Below are 27,966 nucleotides of genomic sequence, written 5' to 3' on the forward strand. Positions count from 1 at the left end.
ATGTATGTGTATATGACTGTAAATAGCTTCTATGCCAGTCCGTTTCAGGTAAAAGAATCCCAATCTGACCACAGCCATGTGTCTTTGAAGAGTGACCAGTCAAAGGATTTGGATGTTAATTTCAGTGAGGGCAACTCTTCTGCTGAGAAGAGGTCAGTATCATCATTTAAAGGGTTAAAATTCTTATACGGTGGGCTCTGGGGAACTTTTTAAATTTCAGTAAAAGGGGTGAAAAATATAGATATTCTAAATTCTAGTTCCACTATTGTTGGACATGTCTGAGGCTGGTGGAAAATTCCTGTAATTTTTTTTTTTTTTTTTTCGTATGGAACACATACTGTAAATATTTTATGTGTGACAGTACAGCATATGACATACACATATATTACATACAATTTGTAATATAGACAGATAGATGTGAAATGGATAGAAATGATCAGTCTATAATTTTAATGGTAGGTTTATTTGAACTGTGGGAGACAGAATAACAACAAAGATTAGTTTTAATTTTAATGAGTGAAATACGTTTTTGCTAGTATTTTGCAAAACATGTATTGCTGGTAAAACCCTTGTTGGTAAAGGGTAATGTTTGGCAACTTCAACCTTCAGCTCACTCAACAAATTTTTTATGGGATTTAAGGTCACATTTAACAACAAGGAACATTTAATGTGCTTCTTTTTAAGCCACTCATTTGTTGCCTTGGCTGTGTGTTTTGGGTCATTGTCATGCTGGAATACCCATCCACAACCCACAACTACCCATAAAGCCTTGTGTACTGTAGGTCTACAATCTGGTCTTGGACATGGTGGAGAGTTTGAAATGTGATTGGTTGATTGCTTCTGTGGACAGGTATCTTTTATACAGGTAACAAGCAGAGATTAGCATCACCCCCAGCTCGTTATGCATAAAGCTTTATGTAGGTCTACAGTCTTGTCACTGACATACTTGGACAGCTCTTTGGTCTTGGCCATGGTAGAGAGTTTGAAATACGATTGATTGCTTCTGTGGACAGATATCTTTTATACAGGTAACAAGCTGAGACCTGGGAGCCAGAACTCTTGCTGACTGATAGGGGATCAAATACTTATTACACTCATTAAAATGCAAATCAATTTATAACTTTTTAAAATATCTTTTTCTGATTTATTTTTATTCCGTCTCTCACTGTTAAAATAAACCTACCATTAAAACTATAGACTGATAATTTCTTTGTCAATGGGCAAACGTGCAAAATCAGCAGGGGATCAAATTAGATTTTTTCCCCCTCACAGTAGATAGATAGATAGTCATATAGTATTTTGCAAATATTTTCGTGAGCATCTAATGCAGTGTTTTTCAACCACTGTGCCGCGGTACACTAGTGTGCCATGAGAGATCGTCAGGTGTGCCGTGGGAAATTATTCAATTTCACCTAATTGGTCTAAAACATTTTTTGAAAACTAAGCAGTTATTGTCTGCGAATAATGTTGTCGAGTGTCTGCCCTGTCTAGTGACACCGGCAGAGTAATCATGTCATACTCTTCCATATCAGTAGGTGGCACTGGCAGTAGATAGCTAATTGCCTGTTTATTTGATTCCTATTTAAAACACTTTGATAAGAATGACTGTATATTGTTAATTGCACTTTTTATTTGAAAGAAGAAATATGAAAGATCATAAAGTACTTTTTTCTTTGTGTTTATTTGATTCCTGTTCAAGACACTTCGATAAGAATGGCTGTATTTTGTTAATATAGGCTACAGAGTTTCATTTTTTTACAGTTTCGATTGGTGGTGTGCCTTGTGATTTTTTTTTATTAAAAATGTACCTTGGCTCAAAAAAGGTTGAAAAACACTGATCTAATGTGTCTAAGACAGTGACTAATACATTTTTCTTTAGTGACAAACAAGATGAACCTCATTCCACAACAGGAAAACACAAGAATGCAGTTTTTAAGGTATGCATTTGTCTGCTTTTACGTGCAGTTACATTTTTGTTATATACAGTAATAAACACAAACAGCCACACCTTTGTGCATGTGTGTGTGTGTGTGTGTGTGTGTGTGTGTGTGTGTGTGTGTGTACCTGGTATTCATCACGTTGTGGGGACCAAATGTTCCCACTAGGATAGGAATACCAGTCAATTTTGACCTTGTGGGGACATTTCTCAGGTCCCCATGAGGAAACAGGCTTATAAATCATGCACAATGAGTTTTTTTGAGGAAGTAAAAGTTTGCACAATCTCCTGTGAGGGCTAGGTTTAGGTGTAGGGTAGGGTTAGGGCAATAGAAAATACGGTTTGTGCAGTATAAAAACCATTACGCCTATGGAATGTCCCCATAAAACATGTAAACCAGTGTGTGTGTGTGTGTGTGTGTGTGAGAGAGAGAGAGAGGGATTAAATTGACATTGGCTGATCGTTGTCCCTTAAACACTGATTTCAGAGACTTGAGCACAAAGTCATTTCTCTGGTGAAAAATGAACTGAAGAAGATCAAGCGACTGCTGAGTCCAGATTACCCAGAATGCTCTGGGAGAGTGGAAGAGGATTATCAAGGCCAGAGTGATGTCAGAGATGCAGTTCTGAAGATCACACTGCACACCTTGAGGAAGATGAACCAGACAGGTCTTGCTAACAAACTACAGACCAGTAAGAGCTCTCAGTCATATCCACGTTACCTTATAGCAGTAGGTGATGTAGCAAAAATATTATATCACTTTTTTTGCTGGCAGGATCACAATCCACAATCTTGATCAAATAAAATAAAATAAAAAACACTGAATGACCATTTAGAGCAAAATCTTTCACTTTATATCTTTTCATTTTGTAATTTAGACTTTATTACTAGAAATAAGAACAAATATGCAAATTACAAACAACAGTTTGTAGATACAAATGAAATAAAAGTGCATTAAATGTTATACAAATCTTATGCACGGTACAGAAGACCTATATAACAGTAGTATTCAAATAAGAAACTGGATAATCAAATGTAAAAATAAAAGACTGTATATTCCTCATTCTATGTAAATATACATGAAATCTTAAGAAAGCTACAGATTTTTTCAAACATTAACTGTCACAACTGCCATAGAGTGGAGCCAGGAGGAAACTTGCAGGAAACCGAAGTCACAATGAAACAGACATTTATTGAAGAAAACATGGAACATAATCCAGAATGACATAGAAACTAAGTAACATTAATTAAGGACAAGGGGAGTGAAAAAACAAGGACTATAAATACACAGAAACAGTGAAGTGCAACCTAACCTAACCTAACTTCCGTAACCTCGGTTCCCTGAGATACGGGAACAAGTACTGCATCTGAAAGACGCTATGGGGAAAACTCCTTTTTCTCCGGGACTGAAGCATTTTTTAATAACTCAGTGTTATTGCATGGCCATTGGTTCGTGCAGTGAGTAAAAGACGAACCAATGGCTCGGCAGCAGAGCTGCACAAGCCTTTGGTGATGAAGCGCACCAGATTCCACCAAAAGGGGTGGAAAAAAAACATTTTGACACTCCAGGGATGGCCTGCTAAGCCTTGGCCCGTGTGGTGAGGGGTTGTATTGGTTCAAGCAGCTGATCGTTTGGCGTGGGATTGCTGCTTGATAGAAGTGGAAGAGGAATTTTGCACTCTTTTTAAGAATGTTTTTATTTTCTCCGCTATAACAACAGCAGGTTGTGAGGGCCCTGTCAGAAAGGGCCCAGGAGTCACAACATTTTTCACAAACATATAGCCGTCGGCATCCGGAACAAAATGGGGTGCTTGGAGGCTATCAAAGTGCTGTGTGCATTCTCTCATGTCCGCTTGTAATGGACAAGGAGAGGTTCAGATTGTCTTCATGGAGAAAATGAGCCGCCAGCGAGACATGACACTCATCGTCTCAACGAGCGCAGCCTCAGCGTGGGCGTGGCCCAGACGCATCCAATTTGAAGCTGTCAGTAATAATCATTTTGACAGCATTCCCCTTTAATCCACCTAAAAAGATCAAACCGCTCAAGAAGAGGAGTATCGATGATCTTTATGTGTGAACATTTAGGCAGATCAAAACACTGCGCACATCCTCTCAGATCTGCTCGTAGCAGATGAGGGGAAGGGCGGGGCCGTGAGCAAAGCAGATCCAGACATAATTACTAGTAGTAAGAGTATGTCTGTCTCAGTGCATGCTGCCTGAGCGTGGGTGTGGCCCAGGCGAGAGGCACATTGAAATATGAAGCTGTCAACAAAATATAGAATCATAGGTGACAGCGTTTTACTCCTATTTGCTCAGATTTGTTCACCGTTTTTTTCTCTGAGGTAGCTGGGAGAAGAGAAACACGAGAACAGGGGAGGCAGGGTGACTCCCGTGAGCGAAACAGGTACAGTTTACTTAATAATAAAAGCAGCTTGCCTCTATGAGTGCAGCATAAGAGATGCATACACAAACGCTAAGCTGTCAGTGACCGCTCTTTGCTCCGATCTGCCTAGGAGGATTAAAGCCGCTTGTTGTAACAAGTGCCTCTGATCCTCGCGAGTAACACACTGGCAAATCAATAAAGTACGCAGAATGTGTGTCGGCATGAGAATGCTCATGTCTGATAGATCAGCTCATAACTCGCTGTTGCTTCCTCCGAGATTATTGGGAGGAGAGAAACATGAGAGCTGGGGAGGCAGGGGCGCCTTCTGCGAGTGAACCGGGGCAGACAGCTTTAGTAGTGGAAGCAGTTCGTCTCTTTTAGTGGCACACAGTGAAAGGGAACAAGATGATAAGGAGAAGTAGGCTGAACCAAAAGGGGGAGACAAGGAACAAACCCAAAACACTAGAAACACAGGGGGAAAAAAACTAGGAAAAACACAGGACACAATACTAACATTAACATTAACAATACAGACATCAACACATATATTAGGCTGCTCTCACTTCAAAGTAGAAGTGAAGCAGTCAGTCAAATTTGCACTATTTAGTAAGCTGATTTCCGCATATGAGTAGCGCATTGAAATCTATTCCGTGCTGTCTTGTGCTTAAATGACTTAAAACACATTAATGTTTAAACTGACAAGACCAAGGTTAATTTAGTTTTGCTTTTTAAAATTAGTTTTATTTTGATATAGTTTTCAAATTTGCAATAAAAACTAGTTTTATTTTGATATAGTTTTATATAGCAAAATAAATTGAGACAAAATATCAAATGCTGCAGTCAATTTAAAAGTGTTTAATTAATTGGAATGACAACCCTAATCCTAATCATTTAATACATAATATTTGTATTTAAAATTGAATATATTTAATACACCAATTTATTATATTAAATTTATGAAAAAGTGGTTTGAATGAATAAATGACTTGCTCACAAAAACATTACTGGATGAATCTGCGTTTTTGAATCAATCTCTATTCTTTGAAAAATACATTTTTAACAGTTGTTTCCACCTAGTGGCGAAACAATGCAATCGACACAAACGTTATTTCAAGCGCCAATTACTTTCAGAAGTTGACGTGCTCTATTTTAATCTCTAATAGACATCAATGTTTAAATCCAAACTATGACCTTTAATCAGATTATTGCTGTGATAACATGAATGACTGTATTTGAAAAGACTGTTTGTGAAGCTGTTTTTACATAAACATGATGACTGCTCTCTCTGTCAGCGGCAAATACAGATTTGAATGTTCCAGTAAGACTTTTTCAAAGACAAAAGGTCTTGTTTTTTGAATCTTGATCTTTTAAAGATTAATCCGCTGTAGTATATTGGTTTGAACACTTGTGTTACATAAAAAAAAAAAAATTAGCCTAAAACTGATCCAGTAGCCTTAATTTAATGCAGGCGTTGTTCAGGTCACTGTCTTTATTTTTCGGACATGGGATAAGAACGTAATGATTACGAAAACGATTATTAATTTTGGATGATTATTATTTTATTTCAGTTAGTTTTTCAATAAGTGATGTTTCATTAACAAATTTCAGGAGGAGCTCGCGCAGATAATTAACACGGCCAATTCATCATCAGCAATCACTCCCTATCCAATCACTCTCCCTATCCAATTACTACAGTCCCTTTAAATAACCAAGCAGTCCTACCTTCAGCTATCTCTGATTCCAGCATAATTGCCGTGAAACATGTCCGAGATTCACTCCTCCGAGGATTATTCCTCAGACGCCGAGCTTCCTGTAGCTCCTCCAGCCTCCATCCAGGTCGCCGCTCAGGCCACCAGCGCCAGCAGGATCCACCAAGCGAGCCCGCTGCTGCATCACGGGGCCGCAGGCCCTCACGCACCACCGCTGCTCGCACTCCGAGACGCCAGCTCACGCCGTCTCCACCACCTTCTAAACGCCGGGCATCATCCCCAGCGTCCTCCTACGGTTCAGCCTTCTCCTGCACCCCAGCCAAGGAGAAATGGACCATAGCCGAGCTTCGCAAGGCCCTCACCAGCGCCGGCGTATCCTTTACATGCCGTTCCTCAAAAGCGGAACTCATCGCGCTCTACTCATCTCTTCAACAGCAGGAAAAACTCACATCCACCCCTCCCACCAGGGCGTCAGGCAGGGCGCGCTCAGGCCGCAGCGCCCCCTGCACGACGTCAGGACGCAGCAGAAGGCCGTCACTGAGTTCGGGCCACGCCCCGGACACCGCAGTTTCCAGCCATGGCCACCCCGCTTGACCTTCAAAGCGGGAACCTGCTGCTCACGCTGGCAGAGAGCCAGCCATCGCCTCCACAAGCCGCCGCAGCAGCACGAACTCGCCCACTCCAGTGGCCGATTCCCGTCCGCAACCCATGCCTCTCCTTTCTCTCCCCTTTTCATGGCCCGCAGTCCCGCCTTCCGCTCATAGCACGAGCATTCCCCCGCTCATGCCACAAGCACCGGTGCCTCTCATTCCCCCTCTCTTCCCTCCTCCCTTTCCTGTTTCAGGAGACGGCCGCAGCACACGCTTACAGCCTCTATCAGTCCCCGCAGCCACTTTCCTTCCTCCTCAGGCCCGTCCTCCCTTCTCATTGGCCTCAGCCTCTCCCCTTCCAGCCCTGCCAAACGCTCTAGGGCTGGAACCTCCCCCAGTCCCCAACTCAATCAGGACCCAGATTCTACCAGGTGCGGATGTAGATCTTTTCACCCTTTTGTCACCAATCTTACCCTCACCTGCCGATCGCCAAATCAATATTGGCGATTTCTCAGTCACTTTAAAAAATTCCGCACCCGCACAGTCATGCATTCTTTCCTTTGCCGAGTTCACCATGGCTTTCACCCGTTACGCAGAAATCATCTGCACCGTTTTTCCCCACAGGAGGCGCAAACTCAGCGATTATCTCGCAATAGTCGCTGAGCTCGCGCTGTCATTCGTAGGTTCCCACTTTTACACTTACCATAAGCTGTTCGCCGCCAAATGTGCCATCCGCGTAGCCCAGTGGAACCAGTGTCCTTACTGGGGAGCTCTGGACACCGAGCTCCATAGCAGAGTCTTCCTGGGCTGCCGCAACATCTCCTGCGCGGTTTGCCGTTCCTTTTCCCACCACACTTCCAACTGCACTTTTATCAGTCCGTCCATTCCTCCCGGCCCCGAACCATCCCAACCCAAATCCACGAGCTACGCCCCGCGTCTCATGGAGACCCAAGCTACCCCTACTCAAATTTCATGATAGGCCCCTTTCTTGTCCCTCCTTTTAGCATCTATCGAGTCAGCCCCATCGGCGTCGCCACCAGAAAATTCTCAAGCAAAAAACGCCTCCTAATTGATCTTTCATCTCCGCATAATTCCCCATTCCCTAGCATTAACAGCCTCATTCCGCTCGAAGAGTTTTCTCTTCACTACCACGACATTGACCAAGTCGCGGCGCTTGGTTGGCCAAAGTCGACATTACTTCCGCTTTCAAAGTTATGCCCATCCACCCAGGTTTCTGGCACTTATTTGACATGCGCTGGAAAAACGAATTCTATTTCGCCGTACGCCTCACATTCGGTTGCAAAAGCAGTCCAAAAATCTTCGACACGCTGTCGGAGGCAATTTGCTGGATCCTCTCCAACAATTACAATTTACCCTATCTGATCCATCTTTTAGACGATTTCTTAATCATTTCACCCCCAGATTCCGTCCCAGCCGCACACCTCTTGACAACCCAAAAGCTTTTCTCAGAACTCGGGATTCCCCTCGCTCAAGACAAAACCGAGGGTCCTAGCACTTCCATCGAATTTTTTGGCATCAATTTAGATTCCCAAAAATTCCTGGCTTCCCTGCCCAAAGAAAAGATAGCTTCCACTCTGCTAACAAATTGTAGCTGTACAAAACGCGAGCTGCTATCCATTCTGGGTCATCTAAATTTCGCGATGCGCATCATCCCACAAGGCCGCCCCTTCATCTCCCATCTCCTCTTCCTCTCCTCCTCCGCCCACGCCCTCGAGGATCGCATTTTCATAACTGATTCTTGCCGCAATGAGCTCAGCTTATGGATTTCCTTCCTTAAACAGTGGAACGGCTTATCGTTCTTTTACAGCAATTTGGTTTCTTCCCCAATCGATATTGAATTATATACCAACGCCGCCCCTTCCGTCGGCTTTGGAGGTTTTCTCCGGGGCCGCTGGTTCGCTTCTACCTGGCCCCCCGAGTTGGCAGATTTGCCTCAGCAGCTATCACCCTCAGCACTGTTTGAGCTCTACCCATTAGTGGCCGCAGCTTTCCTATGGGGCAAAGAGTGGTCCGCCACCAGCATCGTCGTCCACTGCGACAACGAAGCTACCGTGCACTGCATTAACAAAGGCCGTTCCCACTCCCCCGCACTCATGCCTTTGCTCAGACGTTTGATTTGGATTTCAGCTTGTGACCAATTTATCATAACTGCAAAACACATCCCCGGGTCAAAGAATCAAATCGCTGACTCTCTCTATCGTTTTTCTTTTCAGAAATTCAGATCGCTGGCTCCAGAAGCAGACCCGCTCCCAACCCCAGTCCCTCGTTATTCAGAACTGATATTCCCATAAACCACCCCCTAAGGCCTCTTCTCGAAGCATCCATCGACTCCATTCTCCAAGCAGTCTCCCCCAGGACTCTCCAATCCTACCTTACAGCGTGGAAATGCTTTAAAACTTTCCACGCCGCCTATAGCTTACCTTTCCCCGATTTTTCCCTGCTCACTGCCACCTCATTTATCTCCCATCTCAACTCCAATAAAAACCTCAAAGCCAGTTCCATTAAAGGATACCTAAGCGGAGTCCAATTTTTCCACAAACTGGTATTCGGCTCACCTTCACCCCATATTTCCAATTCCCAGACATCCCTCCTCATCAAAGGCATACAAAAAACCCAGCCCAGCCGCCCAGACAACCCATCACCCTTAAGATTCTGACCAAATGCATATCCACGCTCCGTAAAGTTTACCATTCTATCCATACCGCCCACACATTAGACGCAATGTTTATTCTGGCTTTTTTCGGTTTCCTCAGATGCTCTGAGCTCGCCATTACATCTGGCTTCAACCCAGCCATCCACCCCACCATCTCCGATCTAGCAGTTCTAGACGGTGAAACCATCTCTTACTTCATTAAACAAAGTAAGACAGACCAAACTAAGAAAGGCCATTTCATTTATATTTTCAACCTTCAATCACCCCTCCAACCCTTCCAAACCCTCCTAGCCTTCGTTCAGCTCAGGAAATCCCAATCCAGACTCCCCTCCGACCCTCTCTTTACAGACGACTCCAACCGCCCCGCCACACGCTTTTGGTTCCAAAAGCACCTTAAATCCATCTTGCTCCTCTCCGGCACTCCAGCGGACAATTTCTCCAGCCATTCATTCCGCATAGCAACCACAGCTGCTCAAAAAGGCCTCTCCCAACAGCAGATCCAAGCGCTCGGCCGGTGGACATCGGAAGCTTTCAAAAGCTATATCCGATCAGACCGCACTTTCATCAAAGAAACCCACCAAACCCTAATCGGCCAACCCGTTCTACCGCCAGCCCACCCCGTCCATGCCATCTCTAGCCGCTTCAACCACCCCCTCTGCGTCCCTTTTCCTTGGGACATCCTGCCTTCGGTAAAACCCCAGCTTATTCTCCTACGCGCAGCAACGCGTGCCCCCGCTTTTCCCGTCACGCTCAACATCGCATGGCTCCTGTTCAAGCCCCCGCTTTTCCCCTATACGCGCAGCAATGCACGCCCCCGCTGGAGCCACCCTTACGCACAGCAGTGCTCGCCCCGCTTTTCCCGTCACGCTCAACATCGCATGGCTCCTGTTCAAGCCCCCGCTTATCCCCTATACGCGCAGCAATGCGCGCCCCCGCTGGAGCCCCTCTTACGCAAAGCAGTGCTCGCCTCGCTCTTCCTCTCACGCTCAACATCGCTGGGCTCCTGTTCAAGCCCCCGCTTATCCCCTACACGCGCAGCAATGCAAAGCCCTGCCGCAGCCCCCCGCTTATTCCCCTCATGCATAGCAGTGCTCGCCTCGCTTTTTCTCTCACGCCCCGCAACGCATGGCTCTTGTTGAAGCCCCCGCTTATTTTCTATACGCGCAGCAATGCAAAGCCCCGCTACAGCCAACGCCTTTTTTTTCCTCACGCAACAGCAATGCCCGCTCCCTCAAGAGCACCATTCATAATTTCCACCTGCCTCAAGTTTCACTCCCGCAAAACGCTTTCTTCTCTAGCAATGCCCGCAGAAGCTCCTCCCACACTCTGTCTACTTCCAAACGTCCAGCATCCCTTCAGCCAAGTTAAGCTTTTTGGGGGGTCATCTGGCTGCTGTCCTGCAGTTATTTTGCACTTTGGGGGAGCGCTATTGAGTTCGGGCCAAATGCCGAGCTCGGACCCCTCTCCCTGGGCAGGGGGAGTGCCCCGGCAGCATGCCAAACACGCTTAACTTTTACGCTGTTTATTATATGCAAAAGTGAACTAGTGAAGTGATGTTTCATTAACAAATTTCAGGAGGAGCTCGCGCAGATAATTAACACGGCCAATTCATCATCAGCAATCACTCCCTATCCAATCACTCTCCCTATCCAATTACTACAGTCCCTCTAAATAACAAAGCAGTCCTACCTTCAGCTATCTCTGATTCTAGCATCCCTCCCACCCCCCTTTTTATTTTCTCTTCACCTCCAGCTAGGGGGGAGCGCTATTGGGTTCGGGCCAAATGCCGAGCTCGGACCCCTCTCCCTGGGCAGGGGGAGTGCCCCGGGCTCGGGAATGACTACCGAGCTTGGAGCCCTCTCCCGGACAGCATGCCAAACACGCTTAACTTTTATGCTGTTTATTATATGCAAAAGCGAACTAGTGAAAAGTTGTTAGTTTTGTTTCGTTGTAGTTTTTCATTTATTTCAACGTTTTTGTTTTATTTTAGTTTACGAAAATGTTTTTTCATAAACAGTTTTCATCTTAGTTTTAGTTTTCGTTTACGGAAATAACCTTGGACAAGACTTAAAACACGTGATTAATTGGGAATTGATTGAATAGAGGTCATTACATACCAAAAAAAAAAAAAAAAAAGCCAGACCTTAAAGTGGTTTTTGCTGTTTGTTAAAATTTCCATAGCCCATAAGAAACCGGGGAAAAAATTGTTGCAATGTTACATTTTGATGATAGATTACACTTACAGGCAGGCCTATTGTAGTCCTCGGACCGAGGGATATGATTGGATGAACAGTTTATGGTATTATGAATTCCACAGATAATAAAAATAGATATAAATTCATTTAAACCAATGAAAATAATGATTACTATCAGGATGTGAAGATACTTTCAACCAGCATAACAAAAAAAAAATGTTTTTTAACCAAAATACATACTTTAATGTACAAGATTCCTTACCAAGAATGCTTTAATGTACATATACGGTATCACTCTGCCTACCAGAACTGACACCCATGAGTCATCAAGTACTAAAATCCAACCTGAGGGCGAAATTTAATAGAATTCATGAAGGAATTTCACTGCAAGGTAACACAACTCTTCTGAATGAGATCTACACAGAGCTCTACATCACAGAAGGTGGGAGTGGAGTATTCACTTATGACCATGAAGTGAGACAGATTGAGACAGCTTCCAGAAGACCTTGTATGCTGGAAACACCAATCAAATGCAATGATATATTTAAAGCCTTACCTGGACAAGACAAACACATCAGAACCGTACTGACTAAAGGAGTTGCTGGAATTGGAAAAACGGTCTCTGTGCAGAAGTTCATTCTAGACTGGGCTGAAGGAAAAGACAATCAGGACGTTCACTTTATATTCCCACTTCCTTTCAGGGAGCTCAATTTGATGAAGGACAAAAACATCAGTCTAATAGAGCTTCTGAATCGTTTTTTTGCAAAGCTGAGATTGGCCAGTTGTGATGACTATAAAATTATGTTCATTTTTGATGGTCTAGATGAGTGTCGACTTCCTCTAGATTTCGTGAACAATGATAGCTTGTTTGATGAAACAGAGTCATCTTCAGTGGATATTCTCCTAACAAACCTTATAAAGGGGAATTTGCTTCCATCTGCTCTCCTTTGGATCACCTCTCGACCAGCAGCAGCCAATCAGATCCCTCCTGAGTGTATTGACCAGGTAACAGAAGTACGAGGGTTCAATGACCCTCAGAAGGATGAATATTTCAGGAAGAGAATAAGTGATCATAGTCTGGCCAATCGAATCATTACACATGTCAAATCATCAAGAAGCCTCTACATCATGTGTCACATCCCAGTGTTCTGCTGGATTTCAGCCACTGTTCTAGAGAGGATGTTGAGTGAAGCAGAGAGTGCAACCATCCCAAAGACTCTCACTCAGATGTTCACACACTTTCTGACCTATCAGATCAAACAAAGAAGCCAGAAGTACCAAGGGTACACTGAAGTAGATCTTCAGCAGACAACAAAGAACATACATTCGCTAGGAAAACTGGCTTTTCAAGAGCTAGAAAAAGGCAACCTGATCTTCTATGAGGAAGACCTCAGAGAATGTGGCATTGATGTCAGAGAAGTGTCAGTGTATTCAGGACTGTGTACCCAGATCTTCAGAGAGGAGTTTGGACTGTACCTGGGGAAGGTGTACAGCTTTGTTCATCTCAGCTTTCAGGAGTATCTTGCTGCTTTATTCAAGTTTCTTTGTTTTATCCAAAAACCCACAAAACATTTTAAACTATTTAGCTCCACAATGACTGATTTGCTAAAAAGAGAAGTGGACAGAGCCTTGCAGAGTGAGAATGGACACCTGGACCTTTACCTTCGCTTCCTGTTGGGCTTCTCATTAGAGTCAAATCAACATCTCTTACAAGGCCTGCTGACAAATACAGAGAATGTATATCAAAATGGACACAAATTAATTAAATATGTGAAGGAGAAGATAAAGGATAATCTCTCTCCAGAGAAATCCATCAATCTGTTCCATTGTCTGAATGAACTGAATGATCATTCTCTAGTGCAGGAAGTCCAAGCATACCTGAAGGAAACAGGTCCCAGTGATCTCTCTGGAGTCAAACTTTCTCCTGCTCAGTGGTCGGCTCTCGGGTTTGTGTTGCTGAACTCAGATGAGGAGCTGGATGAGTTTAAGTTGAGTAAATATGATCAATCAGAAGAATGTCTTCTGAGACTGCTGCCAGTAATCAAATCTTCTAGAAAAGCTGAGTAAGTATCTTGGGATTTTTAGAATAAATAGATACAAAATGAAGAGTAGTATAAATAAATAACAGATTAGAGAGTGAATTGTTTGATGAACACATTAATTGTACAGCGCCGTAATGTTAAAACTTAACATTACAACCTTCTAAAGATAAAACCCAGCATAATTTAAGATTACATATTTAACAATGTTATTTAAACTAAATATTTCCATAATTTCTTTCCCAGGCTGTGTAATTCTAATCTAACAGAGAAGAGCTGTTCAGCACTGGCCTCAGTTCTAAGCTCAAACTCAAGTCTGAAAGAACTGAACCTGAATTACAACAACCTGCAGGATTCAGGAGTAAAGCTGCTCTGCGTTGGACTGAAGAATCAGCAATGTAAACTGGAGACATTACAGTGCGTTTTCTCATATTTTGTAATAATGTAGTTCATGTTTATATCACCATTATGTATGTATCTCTACCCAATATATGTATCCATGTCCAACCAAAATACATACATTTAAAGTATCTGACGATTATGGAGGTTTTTTAAAGTGGTCATAAACTTGAAAAGAGTAGAGAGCATTGCCCTGCTGCGAAATTTCAACACCATTGACATCAATTCCATATGATAAAAAACAGCAATATCAAGACACAAACAGATGTGGGCAGAGGTACCAAGAACAACAACAGCAGCATTGTAGATAGTAATCATGATCATAACAAGCAGATGGTCAGGGTACCAAAAAGCAGGCAGCAAGAGTTGTAATGTTAATCTAATCCAAACTGTAGCCAAGGCTAAACAAAATTTTGCACTGAAACTTTCCGTGCAAAGTCAGTATATACAGGTCCTTTTCAAAAAATGAGCATATTGTGATAAAGTTCATTATTTTCTGTAATGTACTGATAAACATTAGACTTTCATATATTTTAGATTCATTACACACAACTGAAGTAGTTCAAGCCTTTTATTGTTTTAAATATTGATGATTTTGGCATACAGCTCATGAAAACCCCAAATTCCTATGTCAAAAAATTAGCATATTTCATCCGACCAATAAAAGAAAAGTGTTTTTAATACAAAAAAGTCAACCTTCAAATAATTATGTTCAGTTATGCACTCAATACTTGGTCAGGAATCCTTTTGCAGAAATTACTGCTTCAATGCGGCGTGGCATGGAGGCAATCAGCCTGTGGCACTGCTGAGGTGTTATGGAGGCCCAGGATGCTTCGATAGCGGCCTTAAGCTCATCCAGAGTGTTGGGTCTTGCATCTCTCAACTTTCTCTTCACAATATTACACAGATTCTCTATGGGGTTCAGGTCAGGAGCGTTGGCAGGCCAATTGAGCACAGTAATACCATGGTCAGTAAACCATTTACCAGTGGTTTTGGCACTGTGAGCAGGTGCCAGGTCGTGCTGAAAAATTAAATCTTCATCTCCATAACGCTTTTCAGCAGATGGAAGCATGAAGTGCTCTCCAAAATCTCCTGATAGCTAGCTGCATTGACCCTGCCCTTGATAAAACACAGTGGACCAACACCAGCAGCTGACAGTGGGTACTTGACACTGGACTTCAGGCATTTTGGCATTTCCCTCTCCCCAGTCTTCCACCAAACTCTGGCACCTTGATTTCCGAATGACATGCAAAATTTGCTTGCATCCGAAAAAAGTACTTTGGACCACTGAGCAACAGTGCTGCTTCTCTGTAGCCCAGGTCAGGCACTTCTGCCGCTGTTTCTGGTTCAAAAGTGGCTTGACCTGGCGCCTGTACACGGTGGCTCTGGATGTTTCTACTCCAGACTCAGTCCACTGCTTCCGCAGGTCCCCCAAGGTCTGGAATCGGTCCTTCTCCACAATCTTCCTCAGGGTCCGGTCACCTCTTCTTATTGTGCAGCGTTTTCTGCCACACTTTTTCCTTCCCACAGACTTCCCACTGAGGTGCCTTGATACTGCACTCTGGGAACAGCCTATTCGTTCAGAAATTTCTTTCTGTGTCTTACCCTCTTGCTTGAGGGTGTCAATGATGGCCTTCTGGACAGCACTCAGGTCGGCAGTCTTACCCATGATTGCGGTTTTGAGTAATGAACCAGGCTGGGAGTTTTTAAAAGCCTCAGGAATCTTTTGCAGGTGTTTAGAGTTAATTAGTTGATTCAGATGATTAGGTTAATAGCACGGTTAGAGAACCTTTTCATGATATGCTAATTTTTTGAGATAGGAATTTTGGGTTTTCATGAGCTGTGTGCCAAAATCATCAATATTTGAAACAATAAAAGGCTTGAACTACTTCAGTTGTGTGTAATGAATCTAAAATATATGAAAGTCTAATGTTTATCAGTACATTACAGAAAATAATGAACTTTATCACAATATGCTCATTTTTTGAAAAGGTCCTGTAGTATATGAAACAGAGAGCAGAAAGACAGATTTTCAGTGGTAGTGTTTGTGACACCTGCAGATCATTTGAGATATACACAGAAAAAAGGCCAGAGTTTTACTCTTCTGGGAGTTTATTTGAGTCCACTCTCAAGAGTGTCAAGTGTTAAAATCAGAGTGTTAACTTAACACTGAACCAGAGTTAAAGTTAATGAGATAATTAGTGATTAACAAAGTGATGACTGATCATTATTGAAGACACCTGATGTTAACAAGCAGAATCACCAAAGGAGAAAACCACATTTTTTAGCAACCATTATAGTGGTCAGTGTTTGCATTAGTTGGTTTCTTGAACTAACATTTGTTACATTAAATCTTGTTTGGTTGCTGTAACAGTGTGAGATAGTGATGGGTTGTTCTTGAACGATTCGTTCATTTTGAACGAATCTTTAATGTGACTCCGGAAGAACGAGTCGTCTCGGGATCGATTCATTCAGTCGCGCATGCGCAATTGCGCAACTATGAACGAAGGACTCAAACCCGAGGACCCGAGAGATTAACTAATCAATTCTGTTTCCGGCTCAGACTGCATAGGTTAAATTTATGGGGCTGTCACGTGATGAACGAACGACTCAAACTCGAAAGACTCGAGAGATGAACTAATCAATTCTGTTTCCGGCTCAGGCAGCATAGGTTAAGCATATGGGGCTCTCACGTGATGAACGAACGACTCAAACCCGAAGACGCGAGAGATGAACTAATCAATTCTGTTTCCGGTTCAGATCGCGTTAGTTAAGTTAATATGGGAATGAACGAACGACTCAACCCGGACAGATAGAGGTGAGGGAGCTAATCATAGACTGAAGACCCAGGTAAACAATGAATTATTATTTTCTGTTTCTAATAGCATTATAGTTTTGTCTTGTTTGTAGTGTGATGAACGTTTGTATAAGCAGTACATATGTTATGGAAGTAAAACATAGCTTTTTAATTATATTTTGGTAAAATGAACGAAATGACTCGAAAAAAGATTCGTTCATTTTGCTGAACAAGACTCAAAGATCTGAGTCGGTAAAATAATCCAAACTTCCCATCACTAGTTTGTAGTGTGATCAACGTTTGTATAAGCAGTACATGTCCCTTACAGAAAAACCACATGAATTTCACATGTGTTCCACATTTGATCACATGTGTCCACACATTTTCCACATGTGGTCACATGTTTTCCACACATTTTTCACATGTGGTCACATGTGTCCACAAATTTTGGATGTGGAAATTTTTCATGTGTTAAAATTGGTTTTAACATGTGGATCACATGTTAGCTACATGTAACAAATACATTTTTAGCTTCACACCCTGATAATTTAGGTATATCAGGTATATCAATTTAGGTATAGTTAGGTATATCATTTTATTTATTTATATATATATATATATATATATATATAGTGTGTGTGTATTACAATAATATAATAAATTCTTGTTATTATTATTATTATAACTAATACTAAGCAACCATGACCTGCACACTTCATGGATTCAATGAAGATTCAGCAAAGGGTAAATGGATTTCCAGCATTAAAAATCGCTGGTTATTCCTGTACAGCAATGATAAGCTGTTTCTACAACTTGGCAGTGCTTTCAATGTTATTAAGGGAAAGGATGAAGCTGATTGGTTGGTTCATGTCACATAACCCGCGGTTCATTATGAGCGCGCATAGTGCGCGTGTACATTTGAAATAACGAACTTATGCGCGCCACGCAAAAGACATTATATGTGAACAGCCCCTTTTGCTGTTGCGATACGGCGCGGAAACTGTCGTGTCCGGTGTAGACACGATGTAAGGGTAATTTTTTTAGTCGAAATCATATTTATAACGCTTATTTATATTTTAAATTTCTGATGGGACAAGTCGGAGCTCTGCGCACGCGCATCATTCAAACCATAACGGTCAACATCCACTTTAAGATGAGGAAAAGGTAAGCAAAATTTCAAGATTTCCTAGTTTTTACACATTTAATGTTGAATTTCAGTTTTTATAGCTGTGATGTGCTGTATTCTAGAACATTTAATACTTTTCTGCTTCATATGTTTGTAACATAGCTTTTCTACTTTTCTTATTCATATGTTTGCGCACCCTTCGATGAAACCGGCAAAAACTGAGGTAAATCAATGTTAAACTTCAGTTCATACAAATGTTAGTTGTTATAGTTTAAGTTAATTGTTTAGTAGTTTAAAATAGCAACTTAAAGGAGAAGTTCACTTTCAGAACGAACATTTACAGATAATTTAACTCAGTAAGTAAAGTATTAAGAACAGTGTTGTGAATAATCTTTTTCTGCTCTTATTTCGCTAACCAAAATAGTTCAAAAAAAGACCAGTCAAAGCAGTTTTTTTGTTCTCTGGCACAGCACAGAGGTGTTTTGTTATTGAATTGAATGAGCGATTTGAAATAATTTCTTGTTTCGTTTTTGAATGAATCAAAATTGTTAACCTTATAAATAGTCCACTTTGTGTTTGTTTTTGCTATTTTGATTTAGCTATTTTTAGATTAAACACATTGTGTATATGTCTGGGTAGAATATTTAAAATCACGTTTGTTCTGGTAACCATCACAGTCAACCTTATACACTTTTTTAATAGGAATTACACACCCGGCCATTCCACTGTCCATCCTGTGTGATTGGCTTTTTGAGAACCTTCAGGCGAGTCTCCTTGTGAGTACCACTCAATGTATGTAATCAAAATACAAAAGTGTTTCTGCTCATACTGTTGTTCATTCAGTGTATAAATATTTGATTGCATCTGTTACTATATATCTGTGTTTTTGTTCAGACCACTCACCCAAAATACAAAAATCAGTCAATACACACACAAAAAAAAATAAAATAAAAAATAAAAAATAAAAAAAATAATAATAATATATATATATATATATATATATATATATATATATATATATATTATTATTATTATTATTATTATTATTTTTTTTTTTTCCACAAATCCCCCCCCCCCATTTTGTGGTATCAAAAAGAAAGACTATGGAATAAATGTAAATAATGATTGAATTTAAATTTTTGTGTAAACTTTAGCTTAGTTTAGCTGTATTTTTAAAATTAATTGCCAAAAATTATTGTAAATATTTGAAAAAATCATTGATATTTAAAAAAAAAAAAACATCTTAAATTGATCAATGCCATTTTGGACACTGGAATTTTTTTTGTGATTTGTATCTCTCTTTTTTTCTGTTTTTTTATTTTTTTTATTTAGGACAAGTCTGATGAGTTTGAAGATGTTGCTGTGGCCCTCCTTACAGATGATGACACCAATCCAGATTCCAGTTCATTGCCAATCTCATGTCATCAAATATAACTCAAGTTGTTAGGTCTACTTAGCAGTGCCTTTTGGTGTACTTTCAGGTTTTATCAACTTCATGCCGTAGGAAATGTGATTGAGTCACTTTTTTTATTTAAGAACAAATTTGCTGTAGCACATTACCAGTTATTAAAGGAAAAGGTTTAATCAGAATAAAAAAATTCTGTCATTAATTACATACCCTCATGCCTTTCCAAACCTGCAAGACCGTTGTTCATCATCAGAACACAAATTTAGATAATTTTGGAGAAATTCGAGAGCTTTCAAACCCTGCATAGAAATGTTCCCAGGCCCAGGAAGCTAGTAAGGACATCAGACTGACGTGGAAGAGAAGACATTTTTGAATATGGTCGTCATTTTAGTTTTCTTTGAGCAAAAATACAGATGACTCACTGATGTCACATTAACTATTTTAATAATGTCCTTACTACATTTCTGGCCGGGAACATTTCAGTTGCATTATTGCAGAGTCAGAAAGCTCTCGAAGCATCCCAAAAATATCTCAATTTATCTTATATGTTTGTGTTTTGATGATGAATGAAGGCCTTACTTGTTTGGAACTACATGAGGGTATAATGGCATAATTTTCATTTTTGGATGAACCATCCCTTAAAGATTTAAATACTTTAGATTGTAGTTATTCATTTGAAATCTTCATAATATGGATAGTGTGTAAGGATTGCTAAATAAAACTCAATGGAATTTTTCTATATAATTGAATTGAACAAACAATATTAAATATTTTTGAGTGTACATTGTGCATGAAGAAAATATTGACAGTTGACAGTTGTGAGTCATTTCACTATCACAACATTGTAACACAAACAGGTTTATAATATACATGTTTTACATGGGAATACACATGTGAATACACATGTTTTTCACATGTGATCACATGGGATTCACATGTGATCTGTAGGGTTTCACATGGGATTCACATGTGATCTCTAGGGTTTCACATGGGATTCACATGGGAATTCACACAGAATGCACATGAAAGTGTTCCAAAAGCACACGTTTGCACATGGGTTTCACATGGGAATCACATGTGAAAGCACATGTCACATGTGAATGAACATTTGAACATTTGTAAAATGAACAAAATGACTCGAAAAAAGATTCGTTCATTTTGCTGAACGAGACTCAAAGGTCCGAGTCGGTAAAACGATCCGAACTTCCCATCACTAGTGTGAGAAGAGCCAGACAAACCAGATCAAAGGTGGTCATGTTTTCAAGAAATGAAATGAAGTGAATGAGAATCACATCTGTAGTCAGACAGATATTTAAAATAATAAAATTATATAAAAATATATTTTGATCAAAGACTTAAAATAAAGTTAAGACACACATGAAGAATCAGTGTGAGAACCACCACAACGGTGACCATCCAAAAAGCATGTTTTAGCCAATCAAAACTCATCCTTGACTCCCATAATGCATTGCGACATGAATAAATTATGGGCTGAATTGTCTTCGTAATTTATTTTATCCTTCCTATTTTCATTTGTTTTTGTTGTTTTTATGTGACTTTTTAGTAGCTTGTTTTGTGATGTTCAGAGTTGATCTATTTATCTGAATATGTTGTTTGTCACCGTTGTTGAGATTCATACGCTGGTTCTTGATGTCTGTGTGTGCCTTAAAAAATGTTTTCGCTTGTAAGAAATTCTTCCAAAATGTATACTAAAGAAACATAGACAGTATCCTTTGTTGTAGAATCATAAGGCTGATGTTAAATATTCACAATACATATTTGATTGAACTCTTTTAGAAAATAATCTCTGAATTATAGCTCCTTTATTGAAAAGTAATTCTGAGATTAGACTTTAAATTGAGTTCAATGATTCAAGTCAAGTAATGATTACGTTAAAACATAGCCATCATCCCCTGATGACTTGTGTTTTTGGCTTGTCTGGTTGCTTTCCCCCTAATAAAGCAGCCAAATGGAAAAACATCTTTAATCATGTAAGTGTCAAGAGACCAACTAATGCAAACACTGACCACTATAATGGTTGCAAAAAAAAAGTGATTTTCTCCTTTGGTAATTTTGCTTTTTAACATCAGGTGTCTTCAATAATGATCAATCATCACTCAATTAATCACTAATTATCTCATTAACTTTAACTCCGCTTCGGTGTTAATTTAACACTCTGATTTTAACACTTGACACTCTTGAGAGTGGACTCAAATAAACTCCCTGGAGAGTTAATTTAACTCTGGCCTTTTTGCTGTGTACATATTCATACATTTTCAAGCACACTCTGCAACATTTCATCATTGAAGAGTGGACTGTAGGAATGAATAACTATTCTTTTTGCAGGTTGTCAAACTGCAGTATTACAGAAGAAGGTTGTGCTGCACTTGTCTCTGCTCTCAGGTCCAACCCTTCACACCTCAGAGAACTCAATCTGAACTGCAATGAACCAACAGACACAGGAGTGAAACTACTTTCTGATCTTCTGAAGGATTCATACTGTAAACTAGAGAAATTGAAGTAAGAACCAGTAGCTCACTCAATATGTTCCAATTGATGTGTTGTTTTAAATCGACAGTTTTACACACAAAACTATAAACCAGGAACCTTAATTGTGTAAGATCAGCCATAAATGGAAAGTCTTGTGCTCTAAATGTGGTGGTTGTCTCTAGGTTGCATAACTGCAGTGTTACAGAAGATGGATGTGCTGCTCTGGTTTCAGCTTTGAAATCAAACCCTTCACACTTGAGAAAACTGAATCTCAGTGCCAATAGCCTAGGAGATTCAGGATTGAACCTGCTGTCTGATCTACTGGAGGATCCACATTGCAAAATGGAAAAACTATAGTGAGTATCATAATCATATAAACAATTTTACAGTACATGCATATATCAAAACCTGATAAAATCAGGTTAAAAGGAATCATATATATATATATATATATATATATATATATATATATATAGAGAGAGAGAGAGAGAGAGAGAGAGAGAGAGAGAGATATTTTATAAATATTTTGGACTATTTGAGGTGCCATTTTTTTCATATCGTCAAATGGCTGCACTCTGTGAGCTACTGCCTACCTGTTGCTGTTTTTACCTCAACACAACTAATATATATATTACAATGTCACATTGTGCAGCTTTTGGTTGTAATTTTTAGTCAAATGGGAACAAGAGAAGTAATATAAGTCTTCACTGCTTTCCTAGTGATAAGAAGAAAAGACTGGGAAAATGTATGTGGACAAATTAAAAGACCTGTGTCTTTGTCCTCTCCACTTTAGACCTGATGCCTTGTTTGCATTTTGATGTTCAGTGGGACAAATAAGTATTTGATACACTGCTGATTTTTCAAGTTTTCCCACTTACAAAGAACGGAGAGACCTGTAATTTTCATCGTAGGTACACCTCATCTGTGAGAGACAGAATGTAAAAAAATATGCAGAAAATCACATTGTATTATTTAAAAAAAAAAATCCATTTTATTGCATGAAATAAGCATTTGATCACCTACCAACCAGCAAGAATTCTGGCTCTCACAGACCTGTCAATTTGTCTTTAAAGTGCCCCTATTATGCCTTTTCAAATATGATATTTCATGTAGTGTGTCATGTAGCTGTATGTGAACATAAACTATCTGCAAAGTTGTGACGCCGACAGTGCATTATAAATAAAGTTTTTGTCTAACAAAAAAAAGAGTCGGCTCACATTCGCCTAAACGAGTCGTCAGCAATTCGAATCTTTTTTCTGTAACGGCCACACATCACGAGCTACACATTTGCGTAATGTCCGCCCACGTTTAATTTCGCGAACAACTTGCCTGCCCACAAACAGTAGGCCTACCATTTTCAAGTGGATTATATCATGTCAAGAAGACGCCCTGCGCTGTGACAGCCTGTGAGAGTGAATTTGTTTTATATGCCCTTCCGAAAGATGAAACTATCAAGAATGAGTGGTTAACATTAATTTTTTCAACACCTCAGCAGTCCAATTCCAATCCTGTGTTGTGTTCGCGTCATTTTACTGATGACTGCTTTTCTAATCTTGGGGAGTAACGTTACAACGCGAGATTCACCAAACGCTTGGTTTTAAAAAATGGATCAGTGCCCAGTTTATTTGGACCGGCTTGCTCCTCTGAAATTCTACCTGTAAGTATGATTAATAATTGTATTTTCTAGCGATCGTTTAAAATACGTCTTTGTGTATGTTATGGTGTGTAACAACCCCGCACATGTCTTGGTAACCGGCTAACTTGCGTTTCTGTAGTTCTGTTGTTCAGCTGTGAGTGCAATGTAGTCTAAAAAGTCTTGTGATTGATGCAGCTTGACTGTCTGTCTGCCTTATTAGTTTAAGTAATGATAATGATAAACGATGGCTTAACGCAGTGTTATGGATTGTACAGTGTTGAAGTTCACAACGTAGAGATGTGTCCGGTTCGCTTACAAAAGCAAATTGTAACATGACACCCACTGAGAAACGTCCTGCTCCGGTCGTGCTTGCAAAACAGTTTCTTGTCGATGTGCCACTTCAACAGTTTCATCGTCAGACTCCGGCTCGAATTGATAGGGTAAAATCGAGGCTATCTTTTCTATGCATTAACAGGTCTCCACAGCTGTCATTCAGTTATGCCAATAGGCGTTTCGTTTTTGCGCTGTAGCGGTAGACCAATCCAGAAGGACTGCACCATCTGACCAATCACAGCAGTGAGGGCTCACTGAAAGGAGGGGTTTAGAGAGACTGATTCTTCGAACTGCTTCAAACGAGTCGTTTACGAATCATTTAGAAACGGGGTAAAAATAAATCTAATTTTGGAGAAAACTAAAGTGTTTTTTGAACTTGCATACATGTAAACCTGTTTTAAGAGACTATTACAACAATATTAACTACCTTTAAAATGGCATAATAGGGGCACTTTAAGAAGCACTCCTGTCCTCCACTCATTCTCTTATTAATTGCACCTGTTTGAACTCGTTACCTGTGTAAAAGACACCTGTCCACACAATCAATCAGACTCCAAACTCTAAACTATGGGCAAAACCAAAGAGCTGTTTAAGGACACTGGGGACAAAATTGTCGACCTGCACAAGGCTGGGATGGGATACAGGACAATAGGCAAACAGCTTGGTGAGAAGGCAACAACTGTTGGCGCAATTATTAGAAAATGGAAGAAATTCAAGATGATTGTCAGTCACCCTTGGACTGGGGCTCCATGTAAGATCATGCCTTGTGGAGTATCAGTGATCCTGAGAAAGGTTATAAATACTTTTTTATTTTTTTTATTTCATTTTTTTTCTGCAGCTTGTGTAACTGTACTATTGGAGAAGAAGGTTGTGCAGCTTTGGCTTCAGCTTTAATGTTAAATCCCCCATACCTAAGAGAGCTGGATTTAAGTATGAATAAACCAGGGGATTCAGGAATTAAGCTGCTTGCTGATCTACTGGAAGATCAAAGCTGTAAACTGGAGAAACTGCAGTAAGTTAATGTGTTGTCATGGCTGGAGTTTTGTAACTTTATATAGTGTTTACCAGTGATGCGCGGGTCAATCTATAACAACCCGAACCTGACCAACGTTTTCAACTAACCCGCCCGCAACTCGTACCGCAAAAAAAGAAAAAGAAAATATTGTACCCGACCCACATTTTTTCAATGTTTCAGGCCCTGATGTGGTGTGCTCAGAGGTGCAGCAGAGAGCAGGCAGTTCTTGAGGTGGCCCATCATTTTCCATTTCTGCCATCTACATGCATATTATTGATGAATGCGATGTTTATGTGTCGACCCTGCTTGAAGAATCATTTCGACAAATGTCTCCCACACTTTGCTCTTTCTATTTGTGTATTTGTGGAGCTTCCACTCCCCAGTCTTCATCTTTTCTCTTGCCACCTCCATCTCTACCTGCAGACTGAGCTTGTGCGTCATCTTCGTGCCAGTTATTCAGTCGATAAAGTGTAGGCCTTTATAGAAAATTGTGTCTAGAACAATATAAATTACAAAGGTTTAATTGGCATCTTTATTTCAAACAAACCGACCGGCCGAGACCCGAATATCATTAAAAATATTTTTGGATTTTTGAAACAAACCGCACATCACTGGTGTTTACAGTTAATGCATGAGCAGTACTGGCTATTTAACTGGGAAGATTAGAGTAACAAATTGTTCAGGCAAAAAATAGGTTATATGTTTTACAAGTACAACAAGTTTTACAACAAGGGCCATGGCATTAAGTGTTGTATGATTGGTGTTTTTTCATTGCATTTTTTTTTAAATGAGAAGACATAACCTCTGTGCCACATCTTAGATTGGATTGCTTTATATTTAGGCCTAGCAATCCATTTTCACCCCACCCTCCTTTTTTTCTCTTGTTGGTCTTCAAAGGGTTTTTTAAATCTTAAATTTAGCCTTAATATAACCTGAACCAGAAATCATAAAAAGTGAAAGGAGACAATTGGAGACAATGAAGACTGGTGGTTGTGACAAAAGTTTAGAACAGAGGTTCTTAACTCTAGCCCTCAAGGTCCACTTTCCTGCACAGTTGACCCCAACCTTAATTAAATTCACCTGCCAGTACCTTTCTAGTTATCCTGGAAACCTGATTAACTTGTTCAGGTGTGTTTGATTAGGGTTGAAGCTAAACGATGCAGGAAAGTGGACCTTGAGGGCCAGAGTTGAGAACTCTTGGTTTAGAATGGCTGTTTCCTAATTCTGAGAACGCAGTCTTTCCAGGCATTCTCGAAAGAACGAACTCGGAAGGACGCAAGAACACAGAACGCATCTTTGTGAGAATTGAGATTCGCTCTTGGTGCTCAACTGACAGACCCAACAGGTTTTAAGAAACGAGACAGCAGCAGGAAAAGCAGAATAACATTACAAACAAATGCCATAATGCTTTAAAACATTTATTTAGATAACAGCTTTTTTCCGCATGTATTCGTGGAAATGATTAGGTTATGTATAATGTTAAATATTCTTTATAATATGGCAATACAAATTAAGACAGGCTTTCTCACTTTATTAAAATTAGGCAAAACAAAACGACAAATGTTTAATTTCACAAGCCATCATGTATATGCGCACTTGCAGCGGGAAACCCTTAAGCGAAAATATTAAGTTTAAAGCTTACAGGCTTCCGTACATCATCCATCCGCAGAGTCTTCTGGGATTTAGAACGGTTTGATTCTCTCAAATCTGCATTTATTGCAACCTCGATTTCAGGAACACATCCGGGCACTTTTATGTGTCCTCTGTACTTCTATCCTTGAGTACTGAAATTGAACTTCGACAGTTAATGATGATGTAGAGCGAGAACACAAGGATCATATATTGACATAATGACATAAGAAAAGATATTGAGAAATGGCCAATGTTGCCTTTTGAGGTTGAAATTTCTTAAAAATGAATGAAAAAAAAATAACAAAAACAAAATGTATTATATAGTGCCTTGACTTCGATTGTAAATATGTTACTGTAAACATTTTTACAAACTGAGAGCCAAGTGAAAGTTATTGTCAGTGGTAATTAGAAAAAAAAAAAAGAAACATGAGCTTAATGTGGACCATTCCTTTTAAATATAAATGTGTTATGCTGTGTTAGTGAAATGTTTTCTCTTTTCAGGCTGTCTAAAAGCAGTATTAGAGAAGAAGGCTTTACTCTTCTAGCATCAGCTCTGAGGTTAAACCCTTCACATCTGAGAGAACTGGATCTGAGTGGAAATGAGCCAGGAGACTCAGGAGTCAATATGCTCTCTGATTTACTGGAGGATTTGAACTGTAAACTGGAGACACTTAGGTGAGTGTATCAGTCATACAGAAGGTTGAAGCATAGTTACATTGCTTTATATATTTTTGTTAAATGCTTATGTTGTGCCTCTAATAATTATTAACACAAACATGAGCAGAACAGACTTTTGACAGTTTTGCCAGATTGGGTCAAAAATTTAGAGCCCAAAGCTCCTCAAAACCCACCCTAACACAGCTTTCAAATTACAGGTGTAAAACCCAGGGTTAAAAGTGGTGTTTAGAATGGTGATAATCCAGTGTTAAGTGCAATGTGAAAAGCCTAAAAGTGTTCTTAACCTAGAGCTAAATTGACCTTTTTTCTCTGTTAGTACAGTGTCAAATAAAGCCACTCTTTCATTTTTGTATGTGCTTGTCCCTAAGTGTGAGATGTTTTTCTCCTCCTTTATTCAGACTGTCGAACTGCAGTATTGGAGAAGAGGGATGTGCTGTTCTGGTGACAGCTCTGTGGTCAAACCCCTCACACCTGAGAGAGTTTGATCTCAGTTGGAACAAACCTCAAGACTCAGGAGTAAAGCTGCTCTGTAATCTACTGGAGAATCCACAGTGTAAACTAGAGAAACTGAAGTGAGCTTTTTGTTCATTGTGCACTGCCAGAGAATCGTTTTTGAACACTAAACATTCTGTACAATATAAAAATGTTAAAATCACACACATGCTAAATTACAGACCTACATAGGTGTGCAGTAAAAATACATACAGTACATAACATGTATCACTCATTAACAGCTGTTTACTTTTTGCAGGTTATGTAACTGCAGTATTAGAGAGGAAGGTTGTCTTAACCTGGCTTTAGCTCTGAGGTCTAACCCCTCACACCTGAAAGAACTGAACCTAAGCTGGAATAAGCCTGGACACTCTGAGAAACTCCTGTATAATCTACTGGAAGATTCAAATTGCAAACTAGAGTCTTTAAAGTGA

General features: G+C 40.2%; 1 protein-coding gene across 1 annotated transcript; it reads left to right on the top strand.

Annotated features, from left to right (window-relative positions):
• Positions 1–27,966, top strand: LOC141300250 (NLR family CARD domain-containing protein 3-like). Its single transcript, XM_073830573.1, has 11 exons — positions 1–152; positions 1,880–1,937; positions 2,424–2,628; positions 11,795–13,550; positions 13,773–13,943; positions 21,603–21,776; positions 21,929–22,102; positions 24,554–24,727; positions 26,864–27,037; positions 27,439–27,612; positions 27,792–27,966. Exons 1-11 carry the CDS (start codon positions 1–3, stop codon positions 27,964–27,966), a joined length of 3,387 nt encoding a protein of 1,128 aa, XP_073686674.1.

Source organism: Garra rufa, chromosome 24, assembly GCF_049309525.1.
Source record: "Garra rufa chromosome 24, GarRuf1.0, whole genome shotgun sequence".
Lineage (NCBI taxonomy): Eukaryota > Metazoa > Chordata > Actinopteri > Cypriniformes > Cyprinidae > Garra > Garra rufa.